Genomic DNA, 19,452 nt, shown 5'->3' with positions numbered 1-19,452 from the left:
TTTTCCCTGGTGCTTCCAAATCACTATATGCTCAAAATCTCAGATTGCCTATCTTTTAAATAATGATCTATAATATGTAAGTCAAAGAGCCTCAGTCACAACTTAGCAAAGTCCATGATTGCCAGGATTTAACACTTGTTCAGTCCACATGAATGAATGACTATTGTGAGAGTAGAATCTAAGGGTTTTTCTGTCAGCGAAATATTTTATTTGTTTAAATGAAATGCTCACGGGTAATTCAGATAAGAGAATAAAGTAAACTACCTAGTATCCCAGTTACTCAGCAGATAAGGAAATAAAATAAACCAGTCTACCAGCCATGAAACGGTTAGTGAGTTTTGTTTTTAATAATGGAGGTACAAGATTAGTTTAAATCATCCAGAATTGGTAATATACTAAAATAACATTTACACTCTCACAGTGTATGAAACAAATCTTAATATTTGTATGAAAGACCATCTGATTCCCACGACCAATATCCAAGATTCAAGTTCTTTAAAACCTGAATTCTATTAAATTGTGATTAAACCATTAAAGAATTATATCACAAATGTCCAAACAAATTATATTTGAAATGTGTATGACTGGAATCTCTTGGTTAGTCATATACACTTGGAATCTTGAAATAAATAATTCTACAATAATTGCTGAAAGTAAATGTCGATTTAGAAAAACATGCATTAATTATCCTTTAGCAGCTAACTTAAAGATATCAACTCAGTATTATCTTTCTTTACAAAACTGACAATTTCAGATTACAAAGGAAGTTCTCACTCATTTTCAAGATATATTCTGAATTGTCTACTTTACATGTGCATACCAAATTTAGATGCACAAATGGCAAAGCCATTGTGTTATCAAATATTAGAATCCTAAACTCAGGATTGGAAAATACCTTGGCTATCATGAAGTTCAACCACTCACCAAATTATATCAATATTATCTCCTGTATGCCATTAATCCCAGGACAATCAATGTCCTTTGGAAAAGCACCAATAATAGAATCTCCTACCTCCTAGGAAATCCATTTTGTTAGAACAACTTAACTGAAAACTTTGCTATTTTCTACTCACCAAGCCATAGTTTCATTCACACCTTTGGGCCATGATGATTTAGATTAATCATTCTTTTAAATGACAACCCTTCTTTCCTTAAATATTTGAATAGGGTTCCTACATAACAAAAGCTTTATTTTATCTGGGTTAAATATGCTAAATCATTTAAATTCTTATTTGAATACTATTAATCCTTCATTCTCCCATTCACTAGTCCTCTATTTTTAGAGCTATATCTTGTAAGTGGACACTAATTACCACATTTAAAAATTCATTTTCATTTTTAAATACTATCAAACACACAAATTAAAAAAAACACTGTAGTAGGCATACAGCATCAGGTGCTTATATTTATTTGTTAACAACCCAAAATTATAATAACGGTGATGTAAACAAATACTTGCTCACTATACTACTTTATACTTCGAAAAAATTTTTAATAAAATCATTTTATTTTCCCAGAGTTTGTGTGAGGTAGATAAGACAAGTCTTTTTAACTTAAACTTTAATTTGAAGACTACAGATATTGCGACTGTCTTGAAAAGAATAACAGATAGTTCCAGGAATATTATTCATGTCTTCTAACATCTTCTAATATTATTCATGTTTCCTGGTACACACATCAATTATTCTTATCTTTTATAAAAATAATTTTTGATTCCTAAGTAGTAAAGAGGGAAAATATTTCATAAATTCCATCACTTTAGAAAACACTTGCTATTAGTTAACACTGGGAGAAAAAAAGATCTTGATCTTTTTAAATAGAGGCTGTGATTCAGTTTTTTCCACAGTATATAAATAAAGCATCTCAGCGCTTCCCTGGTGGCGCAGTGGTTGAGAATCTGCCTGCTAATGCAGGGGACACGGGTTCGAGCCCTGGTCTGGGAGGATCCCACATGCCACGGAGCAACTGGCCCGTGAGCCACAACTACTGAGCCTGTGCATCTGGAGCCTGTGCTCCGCAACAAGAGAGGCCACAATAGTGAGAGGCCCGCGCACCGCGATGAAGAATGGCCCCCGCTTGCCGCAACTACAGAAAGCCCTCGCACAGAAACGAAGACCCAACACAGCCAAAAATAAATAGATAAGTAAAATGTATTTAAAAAATACCTTAACTAAAATTTTAAAAAAAAGAACCTCAGATATGCCACATAATAGAAAAAGAAAGAAAGAAAACAACTAAGAAGTGAGATGTAAGCAACCCAAGGCACAAAGAGCTTGCCAAGAGGAGAGGAGTAAAGGAAATTCAGGGCATACATTATTACGATTTTTTTGGTGACATTCGAGAAAACTAAGATTTAATAGACCTCTACTGATATAAAAGAAAAACCTTCTCAAAACTATATGATTCACTGCAAAAGACTAAGAAAACCAAGCACTGATCAAAGAGAATTTTAATTTTTCCTGTTCGAATAAGAACAATAAAAGCAATAACCTCACCTGAACAAGGGAGTCTTGCTCTTTACAAAAATCTTCCTGAATCAAAAGAGGCTCGCTTTTCTCACAGCTCTCCTGGCTGATGAGCGTGTCCGCGTAGTTGGGCTGAGGGAAGATCACGTGACTCCCCCGCGAGTCCGAGGTGAGCCAGGCCTCGTGGGAATAGGTCTGCAGGAAAGCCCGCACCCCGTCCACGCCCACAAAGTGAGAGGCTGGTACGCCTGCCAGTCCGCCTCCAGAAGCCCGGAGCACACGCGACGTGTGCCAGCGCCTCAGCCTGAGCGCCAGCAGCACAATGACAAAGGCGAGGAAGACACAGGAAACCGCGGCCACCGCCACCACCAGATACAACGTGAGGCCTGAAGCATCAGAGGCGTGAGGGACCTCCAAGCTGCCCAGATCAGCCAGGACATCTGGGATGCTATCAGCCACAGCTACGGTGAGCGTGACGGTGGCAGAGAGAGGGGGCTGCCCGTGGTCCTGGACCGCCACCACCAGGCTCTGCTTGAGCGTGTCTCTGTCCAGCAGGGCCCGCGCTGTGCGCACCTCGCCCGTGTGCAGCCCCACCGCGAAGAGCCCTGGCTCGCTGGCCTTGAGCAGGCGGTAGGACAGCCAGGCATTCTGGCCTGAGTCTTGGTCCACTGCCACCACCTTGGTCACCAGGTATCCGGGCTCTGCAGAGCGGGGTGCCAGCTCCACACCAGTAGAACCGTCGGTGGGGAAGGCAGGGTACAGAATCTCAGGTGTGTTGTCATTCTGGTCCAGCACGAATATGCTCAGAGACACGTTGCTGCTGAGCGGTGGGTCCCCGCTGTCACTTGCAATCACTCTCAATTGCAGGTCACGGAACTGTTCATAGTCAAAAGAGTGCAATGCATATAGTACGCCAGTGTCGGAGTTGATGGAGATATAGGAGGATAGAGGTACCCCCTGGATGGTGTCTTCAGCTAGGGAGTAGGTGACCTGGGCATTCTCATGGCTGTCAGGGTCGTTTGCAGTCACTGAGAAGATGGAGGCACCTCTGGGGTTGTTCTCAGGAATGTAGACAGAGTAGGAGGTGTGGGGAAAGGCAGGCGGGTTGTCGTTGATGTCTGCCACATTTAGGGAGATGAGCATTTCTGTAGACAGAGATGGCATTCCTTTGTCTGTGGCTGTCACAGTGATGTTGTACAAAGACACCTGTTCTCGATCTAGAACTGTATTGGTCACTAATCGATAATAATTGTCTACTGATTTTTCCAGTTCAAACGGCAGACTTCTTGAGATAGAACATGTTACCAGGCCATTCAGTCCAGAGTCTCGATCATATACTTGAAAAAGAACAATCACTGTGCCTGGCAGTGTACTTTCAGCAACTGACCTGCTTCCAGATGTAACTACCACTTCTGGTACATTGTCATTCACATCCAAGATAGATATTAAGACTTTGGCTCTGTCTTGTAGACCTGGCCGATCCCGGGCTTCAACATCCAGCTCATAAAAGCTGGAGTCTTCATAGTCTAGATTTGCAGAAGTTGATATTTCTCCAGTCAAAACATTCAAGCAGAAAGTCTTTGAGATCTTTTCTGTTATCCTCACGAAAGAATACGTTACTTCCGCGTGGGCTCCTTCATCCTGGTCCCTGGCAGTTACCGACAACACTGGCGTACCTACCGGCAGATTTTCAGGAACACTCACACGGTACACAGACTGAGTAAACACTGGAGCGTTGTCATTTGCATCTAGGACAGTAACCAGAATTCGAGCCACACCTGAGCGGACAGGGTCACCGCCATCCATGGCAGTAAGGACCAGGCGGTGAATGGCCTCTCTCTCCCGGTCCAGGGCGCGCTCCAGCACAAGCTCCGGGTATTTGGGCCCATCGGCTTCGCTTGGCACGTCCACTGAGAAGTGACTATTCCCGCTGAGCTTGAAGCCCTGGAGAGAGTTCACTCCCACATCCGGGTCATAGACCTCCATTAGCGGAAACCGAGAGGATAAGGCTGCGTTTTCGATAATTTTCACTTCCAATTCTTCCCTTACGAATCGGGGTGCATTGTCGTTAATGTCCACTATTTCCACTTCCACGGGATAAAGATTCAATTTATCCTCAACAAGGATGTTAAAACTCACCAGACACGGCTCGCTCTGAGCGCAGAGCTCCTCCCGGTCTATCCTGCCCGCGGTGACCAAGCTGCCGCTTCGCGGGTTCAGAGCGAAAAGCTGCGTCCTACCTCTGGGGACGATGCGGACTCCGCGCTCCGCCAGCTCCCGGGGCTCCAGCCCGAGATCCTTGGCAATGTTGCCCACGAAAGAGACTTTGTCCAGCTCCTCAGGAATGGAGTAATGGATCTGCCCGGCCCCGGCCTCCCACAGCGTCCCCAGGAGCATGAAGAGCAGGACCAACACGCTGTAGTGCCGGCGCCTTTGCAGAGCCGCCATTACTGGCTCGTTCTGGACTTCCCTGGGATTACGAGTAGGGTGAACAGGTTCGCATCAATTTTGGGCTTCTCAGAATTGGAGGTCAAGGTCCATAAACAAGCAGCGATCAGATGCGAAGCGTTGCGCAGCTGCAAAGCTTTGGTGTAAGATGTGCTTTGTGCTTTGAGGATATAACTCGAGTTCTCACTGCTTTCCTTACCCGGGTTGGTGAACAGCGACGCTTAGAGTCCTAACTTAATACTGCACGGTTCTGTGGAAACCATTATACACAGGATCTTATTTCTGCTAAATCTGCATAGATGACACTCAATATTTCTCTCCCCAAGAATGAAAAGCATTTGGAAGAATAAAATAGCGTATTTTGAAATTTTTAATATGTTCCCTGGAATGACACTTATTTCTGTGACACTTCTTATGGCCTTGGAGAACACAAATACGTTTACACTTTTCTATAAATCTTGAAATCCACACTCCACCATCATTTATATTTGTCTCATTTTCAATAAGGGTACCAACAACCACAAACATGTTTGGGACCAATCCACCTCTAGGTCACAAGAGTTGCCATTTTTAGAAGTCATTACCTATTTTTATCAACATATAGATTAAGAACTGCCCTAATTTAGCCAATATTTGTGTATACCCTCAAGAACATGCAAAGGAAGTGAAAATATATAGGCTACAGTGAAAAAGTATTCTTATATTTATATTACATATAAAACATAGTTTAGGATTGACTACACTGAAACTATGTAAACCACTTAATTGTCTAGATTATATATAAATAAGGTCCTACAATGAGAATGTGAGATACTAGCATATTAAAAATGTTTCAGGACATATTATTTTAGAATTAACAGAAATTTCAAGATCATCACTAAGCGACATTCCATGAAAGAACAACTGCAACACAGATTAGTGAACAAAGAATTTCTAACAGCCTCCCCACCCCCATTCTATGTCCAGAAAAAATCAATAAAACACCAAAAAAAAAAAAACCGCACAAAAAACAGGGCATACTTAGCCTGTATACTTTTTGGCCTCTAAAATAGTGAATCGAAACCTAATTATACTTATGGGAGGAAAAGGTTTTGAAGTAACTCACCTGTTGCAAATTGACTGAATTACAAGTAATTTGGGGATTGTCATTACTGGTACTTTCAAGCCAAGAGGCTTCATTATACAGATCTTGTGGTGGAGCATTTTCAGGCTTTATATTGAGAAATTTAAACTCAGTCTTTGAAGAATGTGTGGCAGCACACAGATTGTAGGAATATGGTAAAGTCCCTTCCCCATAGTTGGGGAGAACTCCGGGTCCAGTTTTGGAGCAAAAACTGGTCTGAAAGCAACTCCAGGTGGCAGGGCTGGAGGAGCGTCGCAAACTCAGGGCAACCGCCAGAATCACTGCCAGGAGGAGGAGCACCGAGATCAAGGCCAAGGCCACCACCAGGTAAAACTGCAGCTCAGCCTCGGGGTCAGGGGGTGCGGGGCGGTCACTGAGGTCCGGCAGCGCCTCCTGCAGGCTGTCCGCGAAAACCAGGAGCAGCGTGGCGGTGGCCGAGAGGGGCGGCTGTCCCCCATCGCGCACAGCAACCAGCAGGCGCTGGCGGGCCGCGTCCCTGTCGCCCAGGACCCGCGCCGTGCGCACCTCGCCCGTGCGCAGTCCCACGCTGAAGAGTCCGGGCTCGCTGGCCTGCAGCACGTGGTAGGACAGCCAGGCGTTGTGTCCAGAGTTGGCGTCCACCGCCACCACCTTGGTGACCAGGTAGCCGGGCTGCGCGGTGCGCAGCACCGTGTCGAAGAGCGCCGAGCCGTCGGGACCCCAGCGCCGGATACAGCACCCTGGGCGCGTTGTCGTTGCGGTCGCCCACCAGCACGCGCAGGCTCACGTTGGCGCTGAGCGCGGGCGAGCCGTGGTCGCGGGCCTGCAGCGTCAGCTCGAAGGCGCGCAGCTGCTCGTGGTCGAAGGCGCGCTGCGCGAACACCACGCCGCTCTGCGCGCTCACGGACACGTAGGACGACAGCGCGCGCGGCTCCAGGTCGCTGGCCACGATGGAGTAGGAGACGTGGCCGTTGGGCCCCAAGTCTGGGTCTGAAGCTCTAACTTGGGCGATGGAGGCGCCGGGCGGGTGGTTTTCTGCCACGTGGGCCACGTAGGAGGCCTGGTGGAAAACCGGAGCATTGTCGTTGACATCAGCAACTTTCAAGGTGACACTTCTTTTAGAGGAGAGGGGCAGCTTGCCCTTGTCAGTAGCTGTGATAGTGACATTGTATTCCGGAGTCTTCTCTCGATCTAAGGCTCTGTCTGTCACCAGCTTGTATGTGTTTTTTGTATCTTGCACTATTTAAAATGGGAAATTTCCTTTTAGTTGGCATAAGATTTCCCCATTAAATCCAGAATCTAGATCATGTGTTTTGATCAAGGCAACCACAGCCCCCAGCTCAGCATCTTCTTGTATATATTTAGATTCAGAATCCAGGGTTATCTCGGGAGCACTGTCATTTTCATCCAAAATATCTATTTGTAGTTTGCAATGCGCAGTGTGACGTCCACCATCCTCTGCTTCCACCCCAATTGTGTAGCTCCCTCTCTCTTCAAAGTCCAGTCCTCCACCAGTGGTGAGTTCCCCTGTTTTACTGTCCAGCTTGAACAGTTGTCTCACTGCCTTACCAATATTGATAAAAGCGTAGGTGATCTCAGCATTGATGCCCTCATCCAAGTCAGTGGCCATCAGTCTTAGCACTGAGGAACCCAGGGGTAGGTTCTCTTGAACACTGACCCTGTACATCTCCTGGGTGAACACTGGGGGGTTATCATTTGCGTCTGCCACAACTACCCTGATCTTCGTAGTGCAGCTTCTGGCTGGCTCACCCCCATCCACAGCCGTGAGGACCAGGTGGTGGCAGGACTGCTCTTCTCTGTCCAGGGGAGCCTGCACTACCAGTTCTGGGTACCTACTGCTGTCTGGGTTCTCCTTCTGGATCAAAGAGAAATGAGGGTCAGGGTTGAGGTAGTATTGCTGCAGAGAATTGACACCTACATCTGAATCTTGTGCAGATTCCAGGGCTAACGTGGCTCCAGTTAGGGCCAGTTCACTGATTTGCAGCTCAGTGACATTTCAGCTAAAGGTCGGTGGGTTGTCGATGACATCTTGAATCACCACGGTTATATGAAAAAAGTTCAAAGGCTTTTCAGCGCCCATTTCGAATTCCAGAACACACATCGACTTCTTGCCACAAATCTGCTCTCAGTCTATACGGTCGCTCACAAGTAAGTCTCCGTTCTTGGTGCTCACTGTGAAGAATTTCTTCTCTGCACTAACCCACAGGTTCCGTGTATGCAAATCTCGCACGCCAAGCCCCAGATCCTTGGCGAGGTTCCCCACCAGCGAGCCCCTGGCCAGCTCCTCTGGAATAGTGTAGCAGACTTGCTCCAAAAGCGCCAGGCGGAACAAAGACAGCAGGAAGAGGAACAAAATTCGCCTCCGCCCAGCCTGGCGCTTTGACCCCAAGCGGTTTCCCATCCCGCTCTCTGCGCCTTTGCCTTTCTGATCCCGAAGAGCTGCGATCGCTAAATGATCCCAAGAATTTCTGAGCAGGAGCTACTCCTTGGACACGTCTTGGCAAGCAGATTCTAGGATAGATATTTCTGCCACAGAAAACCTCAGAGAGTGCACAGTTCGCGCGATTCCGCGGTCCGCAGGCGATTCCTTTGCGTCAGGAGGAGCTGGATACTTGGTTCAGTACTAGCCAACAGCTGCACCCCGCGCCTCGGCTGCAGAACTGCACTAGTGATTACTAAATTAGTTCCAAATACAGAGCCGGCTAGAAGACAAGTCTACTGTGTCTTCATACAGATACTCATTCGTCCCGTGTTATAAGGATTTTAACATTTTTTAAATGTACTGTATCTTTGTTCTCCCTGTCATTTCTTTGAACTTGAACTTTATCCATCCAAATCAGGTGATTTTTATTCCTCAAAGCCAGAGGTATCTTGCTGAAGATGTTTATTGGCATCGTCATGCTTTTAGGTTCCATTTTCATACAGTGGCCATGATAACATCTTCCCTGCGTACCTTAGTAAAATTGAAGACCAAATAAAGTAATACGTAGAAAGTGATACAAATGAAAGTGTTGGTTGTGGCAGAAAGTGTAATATGAAAATTCTTGAAATATCAGCTTGATATGTATTGTTATTCCACTCTCCATTTCTTCCAACTTATAAAAGTTATAAATCTCACAGCTTTTAGTTTTATCCTATGCATTGCTTTCTCCTGTCTTTATAATCTTCTCTCCAAAATAACTGATAGATAGCAAGGAGATTGGTTGTCCTTATGAAATAGAAGTATGGTAAAGAAGCAAGAAACTCTCTTTTCCTTAAATCATAGTCATTTAATTAAAAATAGACACTTTTCTCTGTCTATTTTTAATTAAATGACTATGATTTAAAACTATTCCACTAATTTTATTTGTCCACACTACATTACCATTGTCTTTAATTGTACTGTTTCTTCTCAAGTAGCTTAGCAATGGTGAGTTACTTGGATTTTGGGGGTGAAGTGTAAGTCCTTATAATGATATATTCTGAAGAAAGTAATCTATGTTGTGCACTTTTCCTTGGTCTCTGGGTTACTATCTGATCATCTCAACTCTTTGTTATTGACACTCTTCCCTTAGCAATAAGCACTTCAGTTTCCATGTTTCTGATAGGTGTCTTAGAGTATTAATTCCATTTCCAAACTAGAAATCTTCATTCAGAAACTGTTTTTTTTTAAACTACATAATATATTGTCAGTCTAAAGCTTGGAAGATGTATAACAATGTAGAACTCATTTTACAGTGGAAAAGCACATTTATCCAGGATTCTAGACAGAAACTCATCGGCATCTCTATACAAACATAAAAAAACACTACTGACTCAAGACTGCTCCAAAATATGACTGAGCAAGTGCCTTTTTTTTTTTTTAACACTGTGTGAACACCTCAGTTAGTACAGGAAAGTTATCTTTTCAGAACACATATGAAGTTAAAGATTCAAATATTTAAGAGTATACTATATATAGTATATACACTCATGGTGTGTAGATCAAGCATTTTATTATGTAAAGTCTATTGAAATTTATAGAGATATAAAAGGTATTTTTTCCCATTGCATGAAAAAGTTAACCCAGAACACATACCCAAATCTATACAGTAATATTTTCTTTAAAAAATAATGGAAAAGTGAGTTTTCATGTAGGAGTGAATGATATCAGTATTTAGTATTTATCATACAGATTCTCTTGTTACTCTTTGGATGAATTCACTATTCAGTGAGTCTGCACACTGTACCCTGAGATCAGAATTGCCCATATATAAATATAATTAGATTCCCTTCAAATAAATGTTTAAAAAATAAAAATTAAGTGGTCCTAGGTTCCCAAATGTATGGTAACCCTTTCACGTGGTTGAGTAATGTAACCTACTATTCCATTAATAATATTTTATTGCCATTTTCCCCATTTATTCATACTTTGCAGCTGATGTTCAAGTTGTTGAAAGTACAAAATTTTAAAGATTGAAAAATCTTTTTAAAATAAGGATCTGAAAATCATCTTCAGCAAATCATATGCAAAAATGAATAGCGTACATAGTTCTTCCATTACACAAGACATATTCGTGAAATTTGAGACACACAGACCAGCATTTCATAAGAAAAATCTCATAGTTTAAGATGAGCACATCCCTGAGAAATAGTTTTTAAAATTTCCAAACCATTTTAAAGTTGTGTCAGTGAAAATTTAATTAACTATCAAGTTTAGAAGAAAAAAAGGGAATTTTATTCGAGCTGAACTGAGGATTATAACCCAGGAAGCAGCTTCTCAGAAAGCTCTGAGAACTGCTCCGCCTGTTAGAAGTTGAAGGCACAGTCATGTACATTTGTGAGGCAAAGGATCGTTTATCAAAATGATATACTGATATTCTGCGTAAAGTTCACCAAGGATACATAGTCCAGGTAAGTACGTACAAAGTTAGCAGAAAGTCACCGTGACCCTCTACAGAGCTGGGAAAGAACACTATTCTTTTAAGAAGTTACAGTGCTAGCATTAGGAGAAAGAAAAAATATTGAAAGAAAAAATACAGTCAAGCAGGCATTCTCATCTCTGAGGAGCTCTGGTTAATGTGTAATACAGATGTACACTGCACATTAGGGAGGGAGGAGGCCCAAACAAACACAGAGAATTTTATCCTTAAGTTTTCTTGTCCTGCCTTACTTTATTTCATCAGTTAAATTGATTTTCCAAATACAAATCTTAAACTCTTCTAATAAAGCAGAATTGTAGCTGCACTTGCAGAAATGCAAACATTCAGGTCGATATTAATTCTGAAAAGTGGAGGGGTTATGTGTAACCAGAAGATGCCAGGTGTAGGGTATATATGTATTTAATGAACTGGTATCTAATTATTTGGAGATTTTAAACTGCATCACAGAATTTATTCTAAAGCATAATTCAAAGGATCCTTTGATTTCTTCTCTAAACAATTACACATGTCCAATTATTACATGGGTTAACCCAAACTTTCCAGATTTCAGAATGCCACAGATATTATCATCACTATATATTTAATTTGTCTTTCTGATATTGATCACGCAGAAGTTCTCTATATTCTTCCACCGATTTATGCAAATTATTAGTACCCTTACAAAAACAGCAGGTACTAAAATACCAATACTGCACAATACTTTTTCCAAAACATATGTGCTATTGGTGTTTAGGCAAATATTCAAAGAGAACATTACATCTAACAATTTGGATGTTCTAATCAAACAACTCTTCTATTAACAAAGCCTTAGGATACAATGATTATGTATAACCACTTTCTTTTAAAATACTTGTTTCACTTAAGCCTATGGATATCAGCTATAGTTTCTAAAATATCCACATATTATAGAAAAAAGAAATTAAAACCAAAATATAATTTGAAAACAAATGGAGAAAGCATCAATGATCAAATCAAGTTAATCTGTAAATAAAGCAAATAATGATTCACTATTTACGTACTTAACCGATTTTGAATGGGGCAGAAAAATGATGGAAAAAAATGAAGAAAATGCTCCAAGCATAGGTACAGAAAAAAGAAAACTCACCCGAACAACTCCTAGCTCTGTTTCCTTTGCGTTTATCTTCTCAGATATCAGGAGAGGCTCGCTTTTCTCACAGCTCTCCTGGCTGATGAGCGTGTCCGCGTAGTTGGGCTGCGGGAAGATCACGTGGCTCCTCCGCGAGTCCGCGGTGAGCGAGACCTCGTGGGAATAGGTCTGCAGGAAAGCCCGCACCCCGTCCACGCCCACAAAGTGAGAGGCGGGCGCGCTAGCCAACCCACTGAGGGAAGCCTGGAGCACACGCGACGTGTGCCAGCGCCGCAGTCTGAGCGCCAGCAGCGCGATGACAAATGCGAGGAAGACGCAGGAGACCGCGGCCACCGCCACCACTAGGTAGAGCGTGAGGCTCGAGTCGTCAGGGTCGGCGGAGGGTTTGAGGCTGCCCAAGTCCGCCAGCACATCTGGGATGCTATCAGCCACAGCCACCGTGAGCGTGACGGTGGCCGAGAGAGGGGGCTGGCCGTGGTCCTGGACCGCCACCACCAGGCTCTGCTTGAGCGCGTCTCTGTCCAGCAGGGCCCGCGCTGTGCGCACCTCGCCCGTGTGCAGCCCCACCGCAAAGAGTCCTGGATCGCTGGCCTTGCGTAGGCGGTAGGACAGCCAGGCGTTCTGGCCTGAGTCTCTGTCCACAGCCACCACCTTGGTCACCAGGTATCCGGGCTCTGCAGAGCGGGGTGCCAACTCCACACCGGTGGAACCGTCAGTGGGGAGGGTGGGGTACAGAATTTCAGGTGCGTTGTCGTTCTGGTCCAGGATGAACAGGCTCAGTGACACGTTGCTGCTGAGTGGAGGGTCTCCATTGTCACTGGCCATCACCCACAGCTGCAGTTCTCTAACCTGCTCATAGTCGAAAGAGTACAGTGCATACAGGACTCCAGTGTCAGAGTTGATGGAGACACAGGATGATAGAGGCGTTCCCTGAAATTTGTTCTCAACCAAAGAGTAAGTGACCTGGGCGTTGTTGCCGCTGTCGGAGTCATGGGCGTTCACAGAGAAGATCGAGATGCCTCTGGGGTTGTTTTCTGGGATGTAGGTGTAGTATAAGGTGTGAGGGAAAACGGGAGGGTTGTCATTGATGTCTGTCACTTTCAGGGAGATGTGGTTTTCTGTAGACAGTGGTGGATTTCCACAGTCAGTGACAGTTACTGTGATGTTGTAATCTGAGATCTCTTCTCTGTCCAGGGCTCTTGTTGTCAGTAAGTGATAGTAATTATCAACTGACTTTTCCAATTTAAAAGGCAAGTTCCTGGGAATAGAACATGCAATCTCACCATTCTCTCCAGAATCACCATCATGTACGCTAAACAGAGCAATTATCGTTCCGGGAAGACAGTCTTCAGAGACGGAACTGGCAAGAGAGGTGAGGATCACTTCAGGCACATTGTCATTCACGTCCTGAACTGTGATTAGTACCTTAGCGCTGGCAAGAAGAGCACCTCCATCCTGAGCTACCACTTCCATGTGATAGAATCTGGATTCTTCGTAATCCAGTGATTGCAGAGTTGAGATTTCACCCAAGTTGGAATCAAGTTGGAAAGTCTCTGAAATTTTGTCTTCTTCATTGTGAAAAGAGTAGGTCAATTTCCCATTTATTCCCTCATCTGGATCCGTGGCGGTTAGTGTGAGCAGCCGAGTGCCGAGAGCTATGTTCTCTGGAACACTCACTCTGTACTCGGATTGAGTGAACAGGGGCGCGTTATCGTTTGCATCGAGGACCATCACGCGGATGTGCGTGGTACCAGAGAGTATGGGGTCTCCACCATCTAAAGCTGTGAGTAGGAGGTCCTGAACAGCTACTTTCTCTCGGTCCAACGGCTGTTCCAGTACCAGCTCTGGATATTTCTGTCCATCTGTGTCGCTTTTCTCGGCCAAAGAGAAGTGCATATTGGAGCTGAGCTGGTAACTCTGGAGGGAGTTCACACCCACATCGGCATCTCGAGCAAAGGGAAGTACTAACCGCGTTCCCACAGCCGCATTTTCATTAACTTTTACTTTTACTTCCTCATCCCGGAAACGCGGGAAGTTATCATTAATATCGATTATTTCTACTTCTACCCCATACATTTTCATTTTATTCTCAACCAAGACGTTAAAACTCACCAGACACCGCGCGCTCTGAGCGCAGAGCTCCTCGCGGTCTATCCTGCCTGCGGTGACCAAGCTGCCGCTTCGCGGGTTCAGAGCAAAGAGCTGCGTCCTACCTCTGGAGACGATGCGGACTCCCCGCTCCGCCAGCTCCCAGGAATCCAGCCCGAGCTCCTTGGCGATGTTACCCACGAAGGAGCCTTTATCCAGCTCCTCTGGCACCGAGTAGCGGATCTGCCCGGCCCCGGCTCCCCACAGCGTCCCCAGCAGCATGGAGAGCAGGAACAGCTCTCTGCAGCCCCAACCCCTCAGTGGATCCGCCATTGCCTCTCTCCGACCAGTTTTCTCTTAGTCCTGGTTCCAACCTGCTGTTTCCTTACTTATCTAAAGCCAAGGGGAACACATTCCCTTGCGGAAATGGGAGAGGGGCGCGGGTGGGCGGCTTTTCCCAGAAGCTTGTCTGGTCTGCGCGTGCTTAGTGCGGAAGGAACAGAGTCTGATCGCATCAGCGGCAGCTTCTTTCCCACTTTGGTGAACAGCGACGCTCAGAGTCCTAACTAGTTACTACACCAATTCTGTTTTGATTTCAAATATGTTTAATTATATTTTATTTCTAATAATTTTCTGTATCCTTAATATATTACCACATGACATTCCTTATATTTAAATAAGATTTAATTCTAAAATAGCAAAAGACTTCCACAAGATTAATTCTGAGATTAATATAATTATTAGATTATTTTTTACTTCTTTAGAAAAGTTTAATTTACTGTGCCATTGAGACTATGCCCTTTATTTACCTCTTACCTATATTGAGTCCATTTAATTAGGACATCAGAATTCTTTTGCAGGTTTTAAGATTTCATTTTTAAATTAGGATATATTTATGAAAACATGCCCATTTGTACATAAGAATGTCAAGAAAACAATTCTAGCTCTCAGTAGACCTTTGAAAAAAAGCCTACTGAATTATGCAAATTGCATTAGCTGTCATATGCAGAAGAAATAAAGGGACTTTTTTTTTTTTTTTTTGCTTTTTGTTACTTGTGAGGTCTTCAAGAAAGTTTCAAGATTTTCACACTAAGAACATGGCAGGTACACTATATCAGACTGAGAGTTTGAGTCGGATTAACTATGCATTATTTATATTTTCCTATTACCATGTCTAAATTGGAGTTAGATGTTTTACAGTTACAGACACCTGGGGAAAATCAGTAGAGTGACTATGGCAGAAAGGGCTTTAGTTCATCACCCTTACAGAAAAACAAGTCCAGATACTTATTGAGCAGGCAGTGAGTGGCCTTTCTATGTTAAGACAGATATTTAATGTTATCACCTTTATATGGTAGCAGAAAAAGAAATGCCTCATGACTAAAAAGAAAAAAAAGTGGACATTATAGAGAGTCCATTGAGAGAAGAAAATTTTACTTAATGACACCTTCATAGGAAAATAAAGAAAATAAAGATGTTTTACATCTATACCTAGAAAATTCAAAAAATAAAGTTTTAAGGAAACAATGTGAGAATGGGTTGCAAAATTTTTCTCAATGTACAATTTTTCACAAGAGCAATTTGTTATTGTGCCTGAGAGAGAAAGATTTCTCCCATTTATTAAACACACTCTTAATAGCAGACACTGCATACCTCAAACTTTTCACAACCTTTTAAAATAGATCCGGGATCCTAAGACACTTAGCTTGTAAAGATACGAAGAGTGCTGGTGCTCATGTCAGTCCTACCCATGCTCTGCTGTTGACAGGCCATGACATTGAGTAAAATTCTTCCTTTCTTTGGTTCCCAGTTTCCCAAACTAGTGAGATGGGGAGCTCTCTTTACTCTTAAGTACTATAATTCTAAGAGGAAGTACAACTAAAATTAATAAAACTAATATAAAGACCCTGAAGGAAAAAGGAATAACTTAAGGTCTCAACAGTAATAAACTTTCAGAGGGAAGGAATGTAAAGATGAGGAAGAAAAAGAAGTATCTTATGAAGTAAAAGCTTGTAACTATGATAAATAAATCTCACCTGTCAGATAGAAAACCTATGTCAAAGATTTGTTTAAATATGATTAAGATATTTAAGGCGGAAAACCACCTAAATTCTACCCACAAAACAATAAAATATGAATTGAAGACTTCTACTCGGGTTAGGTGATTTGTTAAGAAACATTGAAACCGCAAGGTAAAAAAGTGAATTAAATTAAAGCTCACCTTTAAAATAGTACCTGAGGCAAATGGGACCCCAGCATCTCCAGGATTACTACTTGGCACCCAAGAGGCATCTTCGCAGAGGAGATCCCGAGGGGGAGCCATTTCTGGGGTGACGCTGAGAAAATTAAATTCTGCCTTAGCTGATTGTGAGGCAACACACAGATTGTAGGAATAGGGCAATGTTCCCTCACTGTAGTTGGGGAGAACCACGGGTCCAGACTTGGAACTCAGACCAGGCTGAAAGCAGCTCCAGGCAGCGGGGCTGGAGGAGCGACGAAGGTGTAGGGCGACCGCCAGAATCACTGCCAGGAGGAAGAGCACCGAGATCAAGGCCAAGGCCACCACCAGGTAAAACTGCAGCTCAGCCTGGGGATCAGTGGGCTCAGAGTGGTCACTGAGGTCCGGCAGCGCCTCCTGCAGGCTGTCCGCGAAAACCAGGAGCAGCGTGGCGGTGGCCGAGAGGGGCGGCTGTCCCCCATCGCGCACAGCAACCAGCAGGCGCTGGCGGGCCGCGTCCCTGTCGCCCAGGGCCCGCGCCGTGCGCACCTCGCCCGTGCGCAGTCCCACGCTGAAGAGTCCGGGCTCGCTGGCCTGCAGCACGTGGTAGGACAGCCAGGCGTTGTGTCCAGAGTCGGCGTCCACCGCCACCACCTTGGTGACCAGGTAGCCGGGCTGCGCGGCGCGCGGCACCGTGTCGAAGAGCGCCGAGCCGTCGGGTCCCAGCGCCGGGTACAGCACCCTGGGCGCGTTGTCGTTGCGGTCGCCCACCAGCACGCGCAGGCTCACGTTGGCGCTGAGCGCGGGCGAGCCGTGGTCGCGGGCCTGCAGCGTCAGCTCGAAGGCGCGCAGCTGCTCGTGGTCGAAGGCGCGCTGCGCGAACACCACGCCGCTCTGCGCGCTCACGGACACGTAGGACGACAGCGCGCGCGGCTCCAGGTCGCTGGCCACGATGGAGTAGGAGACGTGGCCGTTGGGCCCCAAGTCTGGATCTGAAGCGCTAACTTGGGCGATGGAGGCGCCGGGCGGGTTGTTTTCTGCCACGTGGGCCACGTAGGAGGCCTGGTGGAAAACTGGAGCGTTGTCGTTGACATCTGCGAGGCGCAGAGTGATGCTTATACTAGAGGAGAGGGGCTGCTTGCCTCTGTCGGTGGCCATTATAGTGACGTTGTATTCTGGGATCTCCTCCCGGTCCAGGGTCCTGTCTGTCACTAGCTTGTAATAGTTCTTCGAGTAAGATTTCAATATAAACTCGGCCTTTCCCAAGATTTGGCAGTAAACTTCTCCATTTTCTCCAGAGTCTCTGTCTCTTGTTTTTATCAAGGCGATCACTGTTCCTGGTGGTGAATCCTCTGGTAGGGGAGTAAATATTGAAGTCACAATCACTTCCGGTGCACAATCATTTTCATCGAGAATTTCGACTTGGACACTGCAATGGGCTGCTAGATCTCCAGGATCTTTCGCTTCTATAGTGAGAGTGTAACTATTAGCGATTTCAAAATCAAAATAATCCTTTGTCGTGATTTCTCCTGTTCTTATGTCTAAGTTAAAAAATTGTTCCACTTGTTCATCCACATTATGAAAGGAGTAGATGATCTCTGCGTTGACGCCCTCGTCCTGGTCGGTGGCTGTCAGTTGAAGCACTAAGAAGCCAGGGGGCACGCCCTCTTGCAGGCTGACCCTGTACACATCTTGGCTGAACACTGGGGCATTATCGTTGGCATCTGTGACTTGTATTTGGATCTGGGTGGTGCCACTTTGGGGTGGGTCCCCACCGTCTACAGCTGTCAGGACCAGATGATGAAAATTCTGCTCTTCTCTGTCCAGAGAATGTTTCAGAATCAACTCAGGATATTTACGTCCATCTGGAGTCTGTTTCTCTGTGAGATCAAAGTGCTCATTTTCATTAAGGCTGTACCTTTGCAGTGAATTAGGACCAGCATCCGAATCCAGCGCCGGGTCTAGTGGAAATGTTTTACCTGGCTTAGTGGATTCTCCAATTTTTAAGTCAATCTTACTCTGTTTGAATAGCGGAGTGTTGTCATTTATATCCTGCACTATTACTGATACATGGAAAATATTTAGTGGGTTTTCAGCGACAGTATCGAAATCCAGAATGCACAGAGGCTTCTTCCCACAAATCTGCTCTCGGTCTATTCTATCACTCACAAGTAAGTCCCCGCTTTCAGGGTTTACAATGAAATATTCCTTCTCTGCGGTAACCCGCAACTTCCGGGCCGGCAAGTCCCGGACACTGAGCCCCAGATCCTTGGCGAGGTTTCCTACCACCGAATTCTTGGCCAGCTCCTCGGGAATTGAGTAGCGAATTTGGTCTGGGAGAGCCCCGCGGAACAAAGACAGCAGGAAGGGCAACAGTACCTGCCGCCACCGCGCTCGGCCGCTCCTCTCTGCGCTCGGCCTCATCCTGTCTCCCTCCGCTGCTGCTCTGCTCCTTGGTCGGGAGGAGGAATAAGCAAAATCCGCGGTAGGGTCACTTTTCCTGCTTTCGTTTCCTCTATCCAAACCTGTACTGGCCTCCCCTGTGTGGTTTGTTTGAGCAGGAAGTTACCCTTTCAGAGGTTCCCAAATGCGTCTCTGATTATCTTCTCTCCCTTCTTTTGACCTACAGCGACGCCCAGAGGTTTTCCCCAGAAACTGCACTAATGTCTTGTAAATGTTTTGCAAGGAACTATTTTTTTTCTCTTTTTTGGGGGGGGGGGATTTACAAGGAGTATTTATTTGTTTTTAAATAGGCATACATTCATACAGTTCGAAATTCAAAAGGCACATATGGCATATTTTATAGGCTCTCCCTCTATGCTTTCAACAACATATTTCTCCCAGGAGAAATGAGTGCTATGTTTTTTGTGTATCATTCCATTAGTATGTTTTGTATAGTTCAGCGGATTTTTTAAAATATTCTCCCCCGGTTTTAGACACAAAAGGAAGTATACAATATATAATGTTCTTCATCTTGCTTTTTTCACTCATTATATATATTTTTTTAATTGATGGAAATTTGCTTTTTATTTTTTGACAGTTTGCAGAGGTTTCTTTCAAATTCTCAACCATTTGTTAGTAATAAAATGTAATTTTTTGAT

General features: G+C 44.6%; 2 protein-coding genes across 10 annotated transcripts in view; both read right to left on the bottom strand.

The window, feature by feature from the left end:
* Nucleotides 1–19,452, bottom strand: part of LOC103012669 (protocadherin gamma-C4) — a 167,725-nt gene that overhangs the window by 126,400 nt on the left and 21,873 nt on the right. The window contains exon 2 of one of the 9 annotated variants that reach the window (XR_009007251.1): nucleotides 16,355–16,469. The exons of 3 other annotated variants lie outside the window; for them this stretch is intronic. Coding sequence is in view for 5 of the 6 variants with exons in the window: in XM_028161836.2 (XP_028017637.2) it covers nucleotides 12,043–14,466 (2,424 nt within the window). In the remaining variant the exon portion in view is untranslated. Of the gene's footprint in view, nucleotides 1–2,495; nucleotides 5,189–12,042; nucleotides 14,658–16,354; nucleotides 18,935–19,452 lie in introns of those variants that run through there. 5 more of the 9 variants (XM_057541577.1, XM_028161836.2, XM_028161843.2 and 2 more) reach the window with 5 other exon arrangements.
* LOC103009490 (protocadherin gamma-B3) lies at nucleotides 5,689–8,963 on the bottom strand. The gene is given in 2 exon segments (XM_057541590.1): nucleotides 5,689–6,735; nucleotides 6,737–8,963. Coding segments are annotated over 2 exon segments (2,460 nt in total). The 5' UTR covers nucleotides 8,438–8,963; the 3' UTR covers nucleotides 5,689–5,976.

The sequence above is a fragment of the Balaenoptera acutorostrata genome, chromosome 2, assembly GCF_949987535.1.
Source record: "Balaenoptera acutorostrata chromosome 2, mBalAcu1.1, whole genome shotgun sequence".
NCBI classification, from domain to species: domain Eukaryota; kingdom Metazoa; phylum Chordata; class Mammalia; order Artiodactyla; family Balaenopteridae; genus Balaenoptera; species Balaenoptera acutorostrata.
The sequence above is the reverse complement of the archived record's forward strand: the minus strand, read 5'-3'. Positions and strand labels throughout refer to the sequence as shown.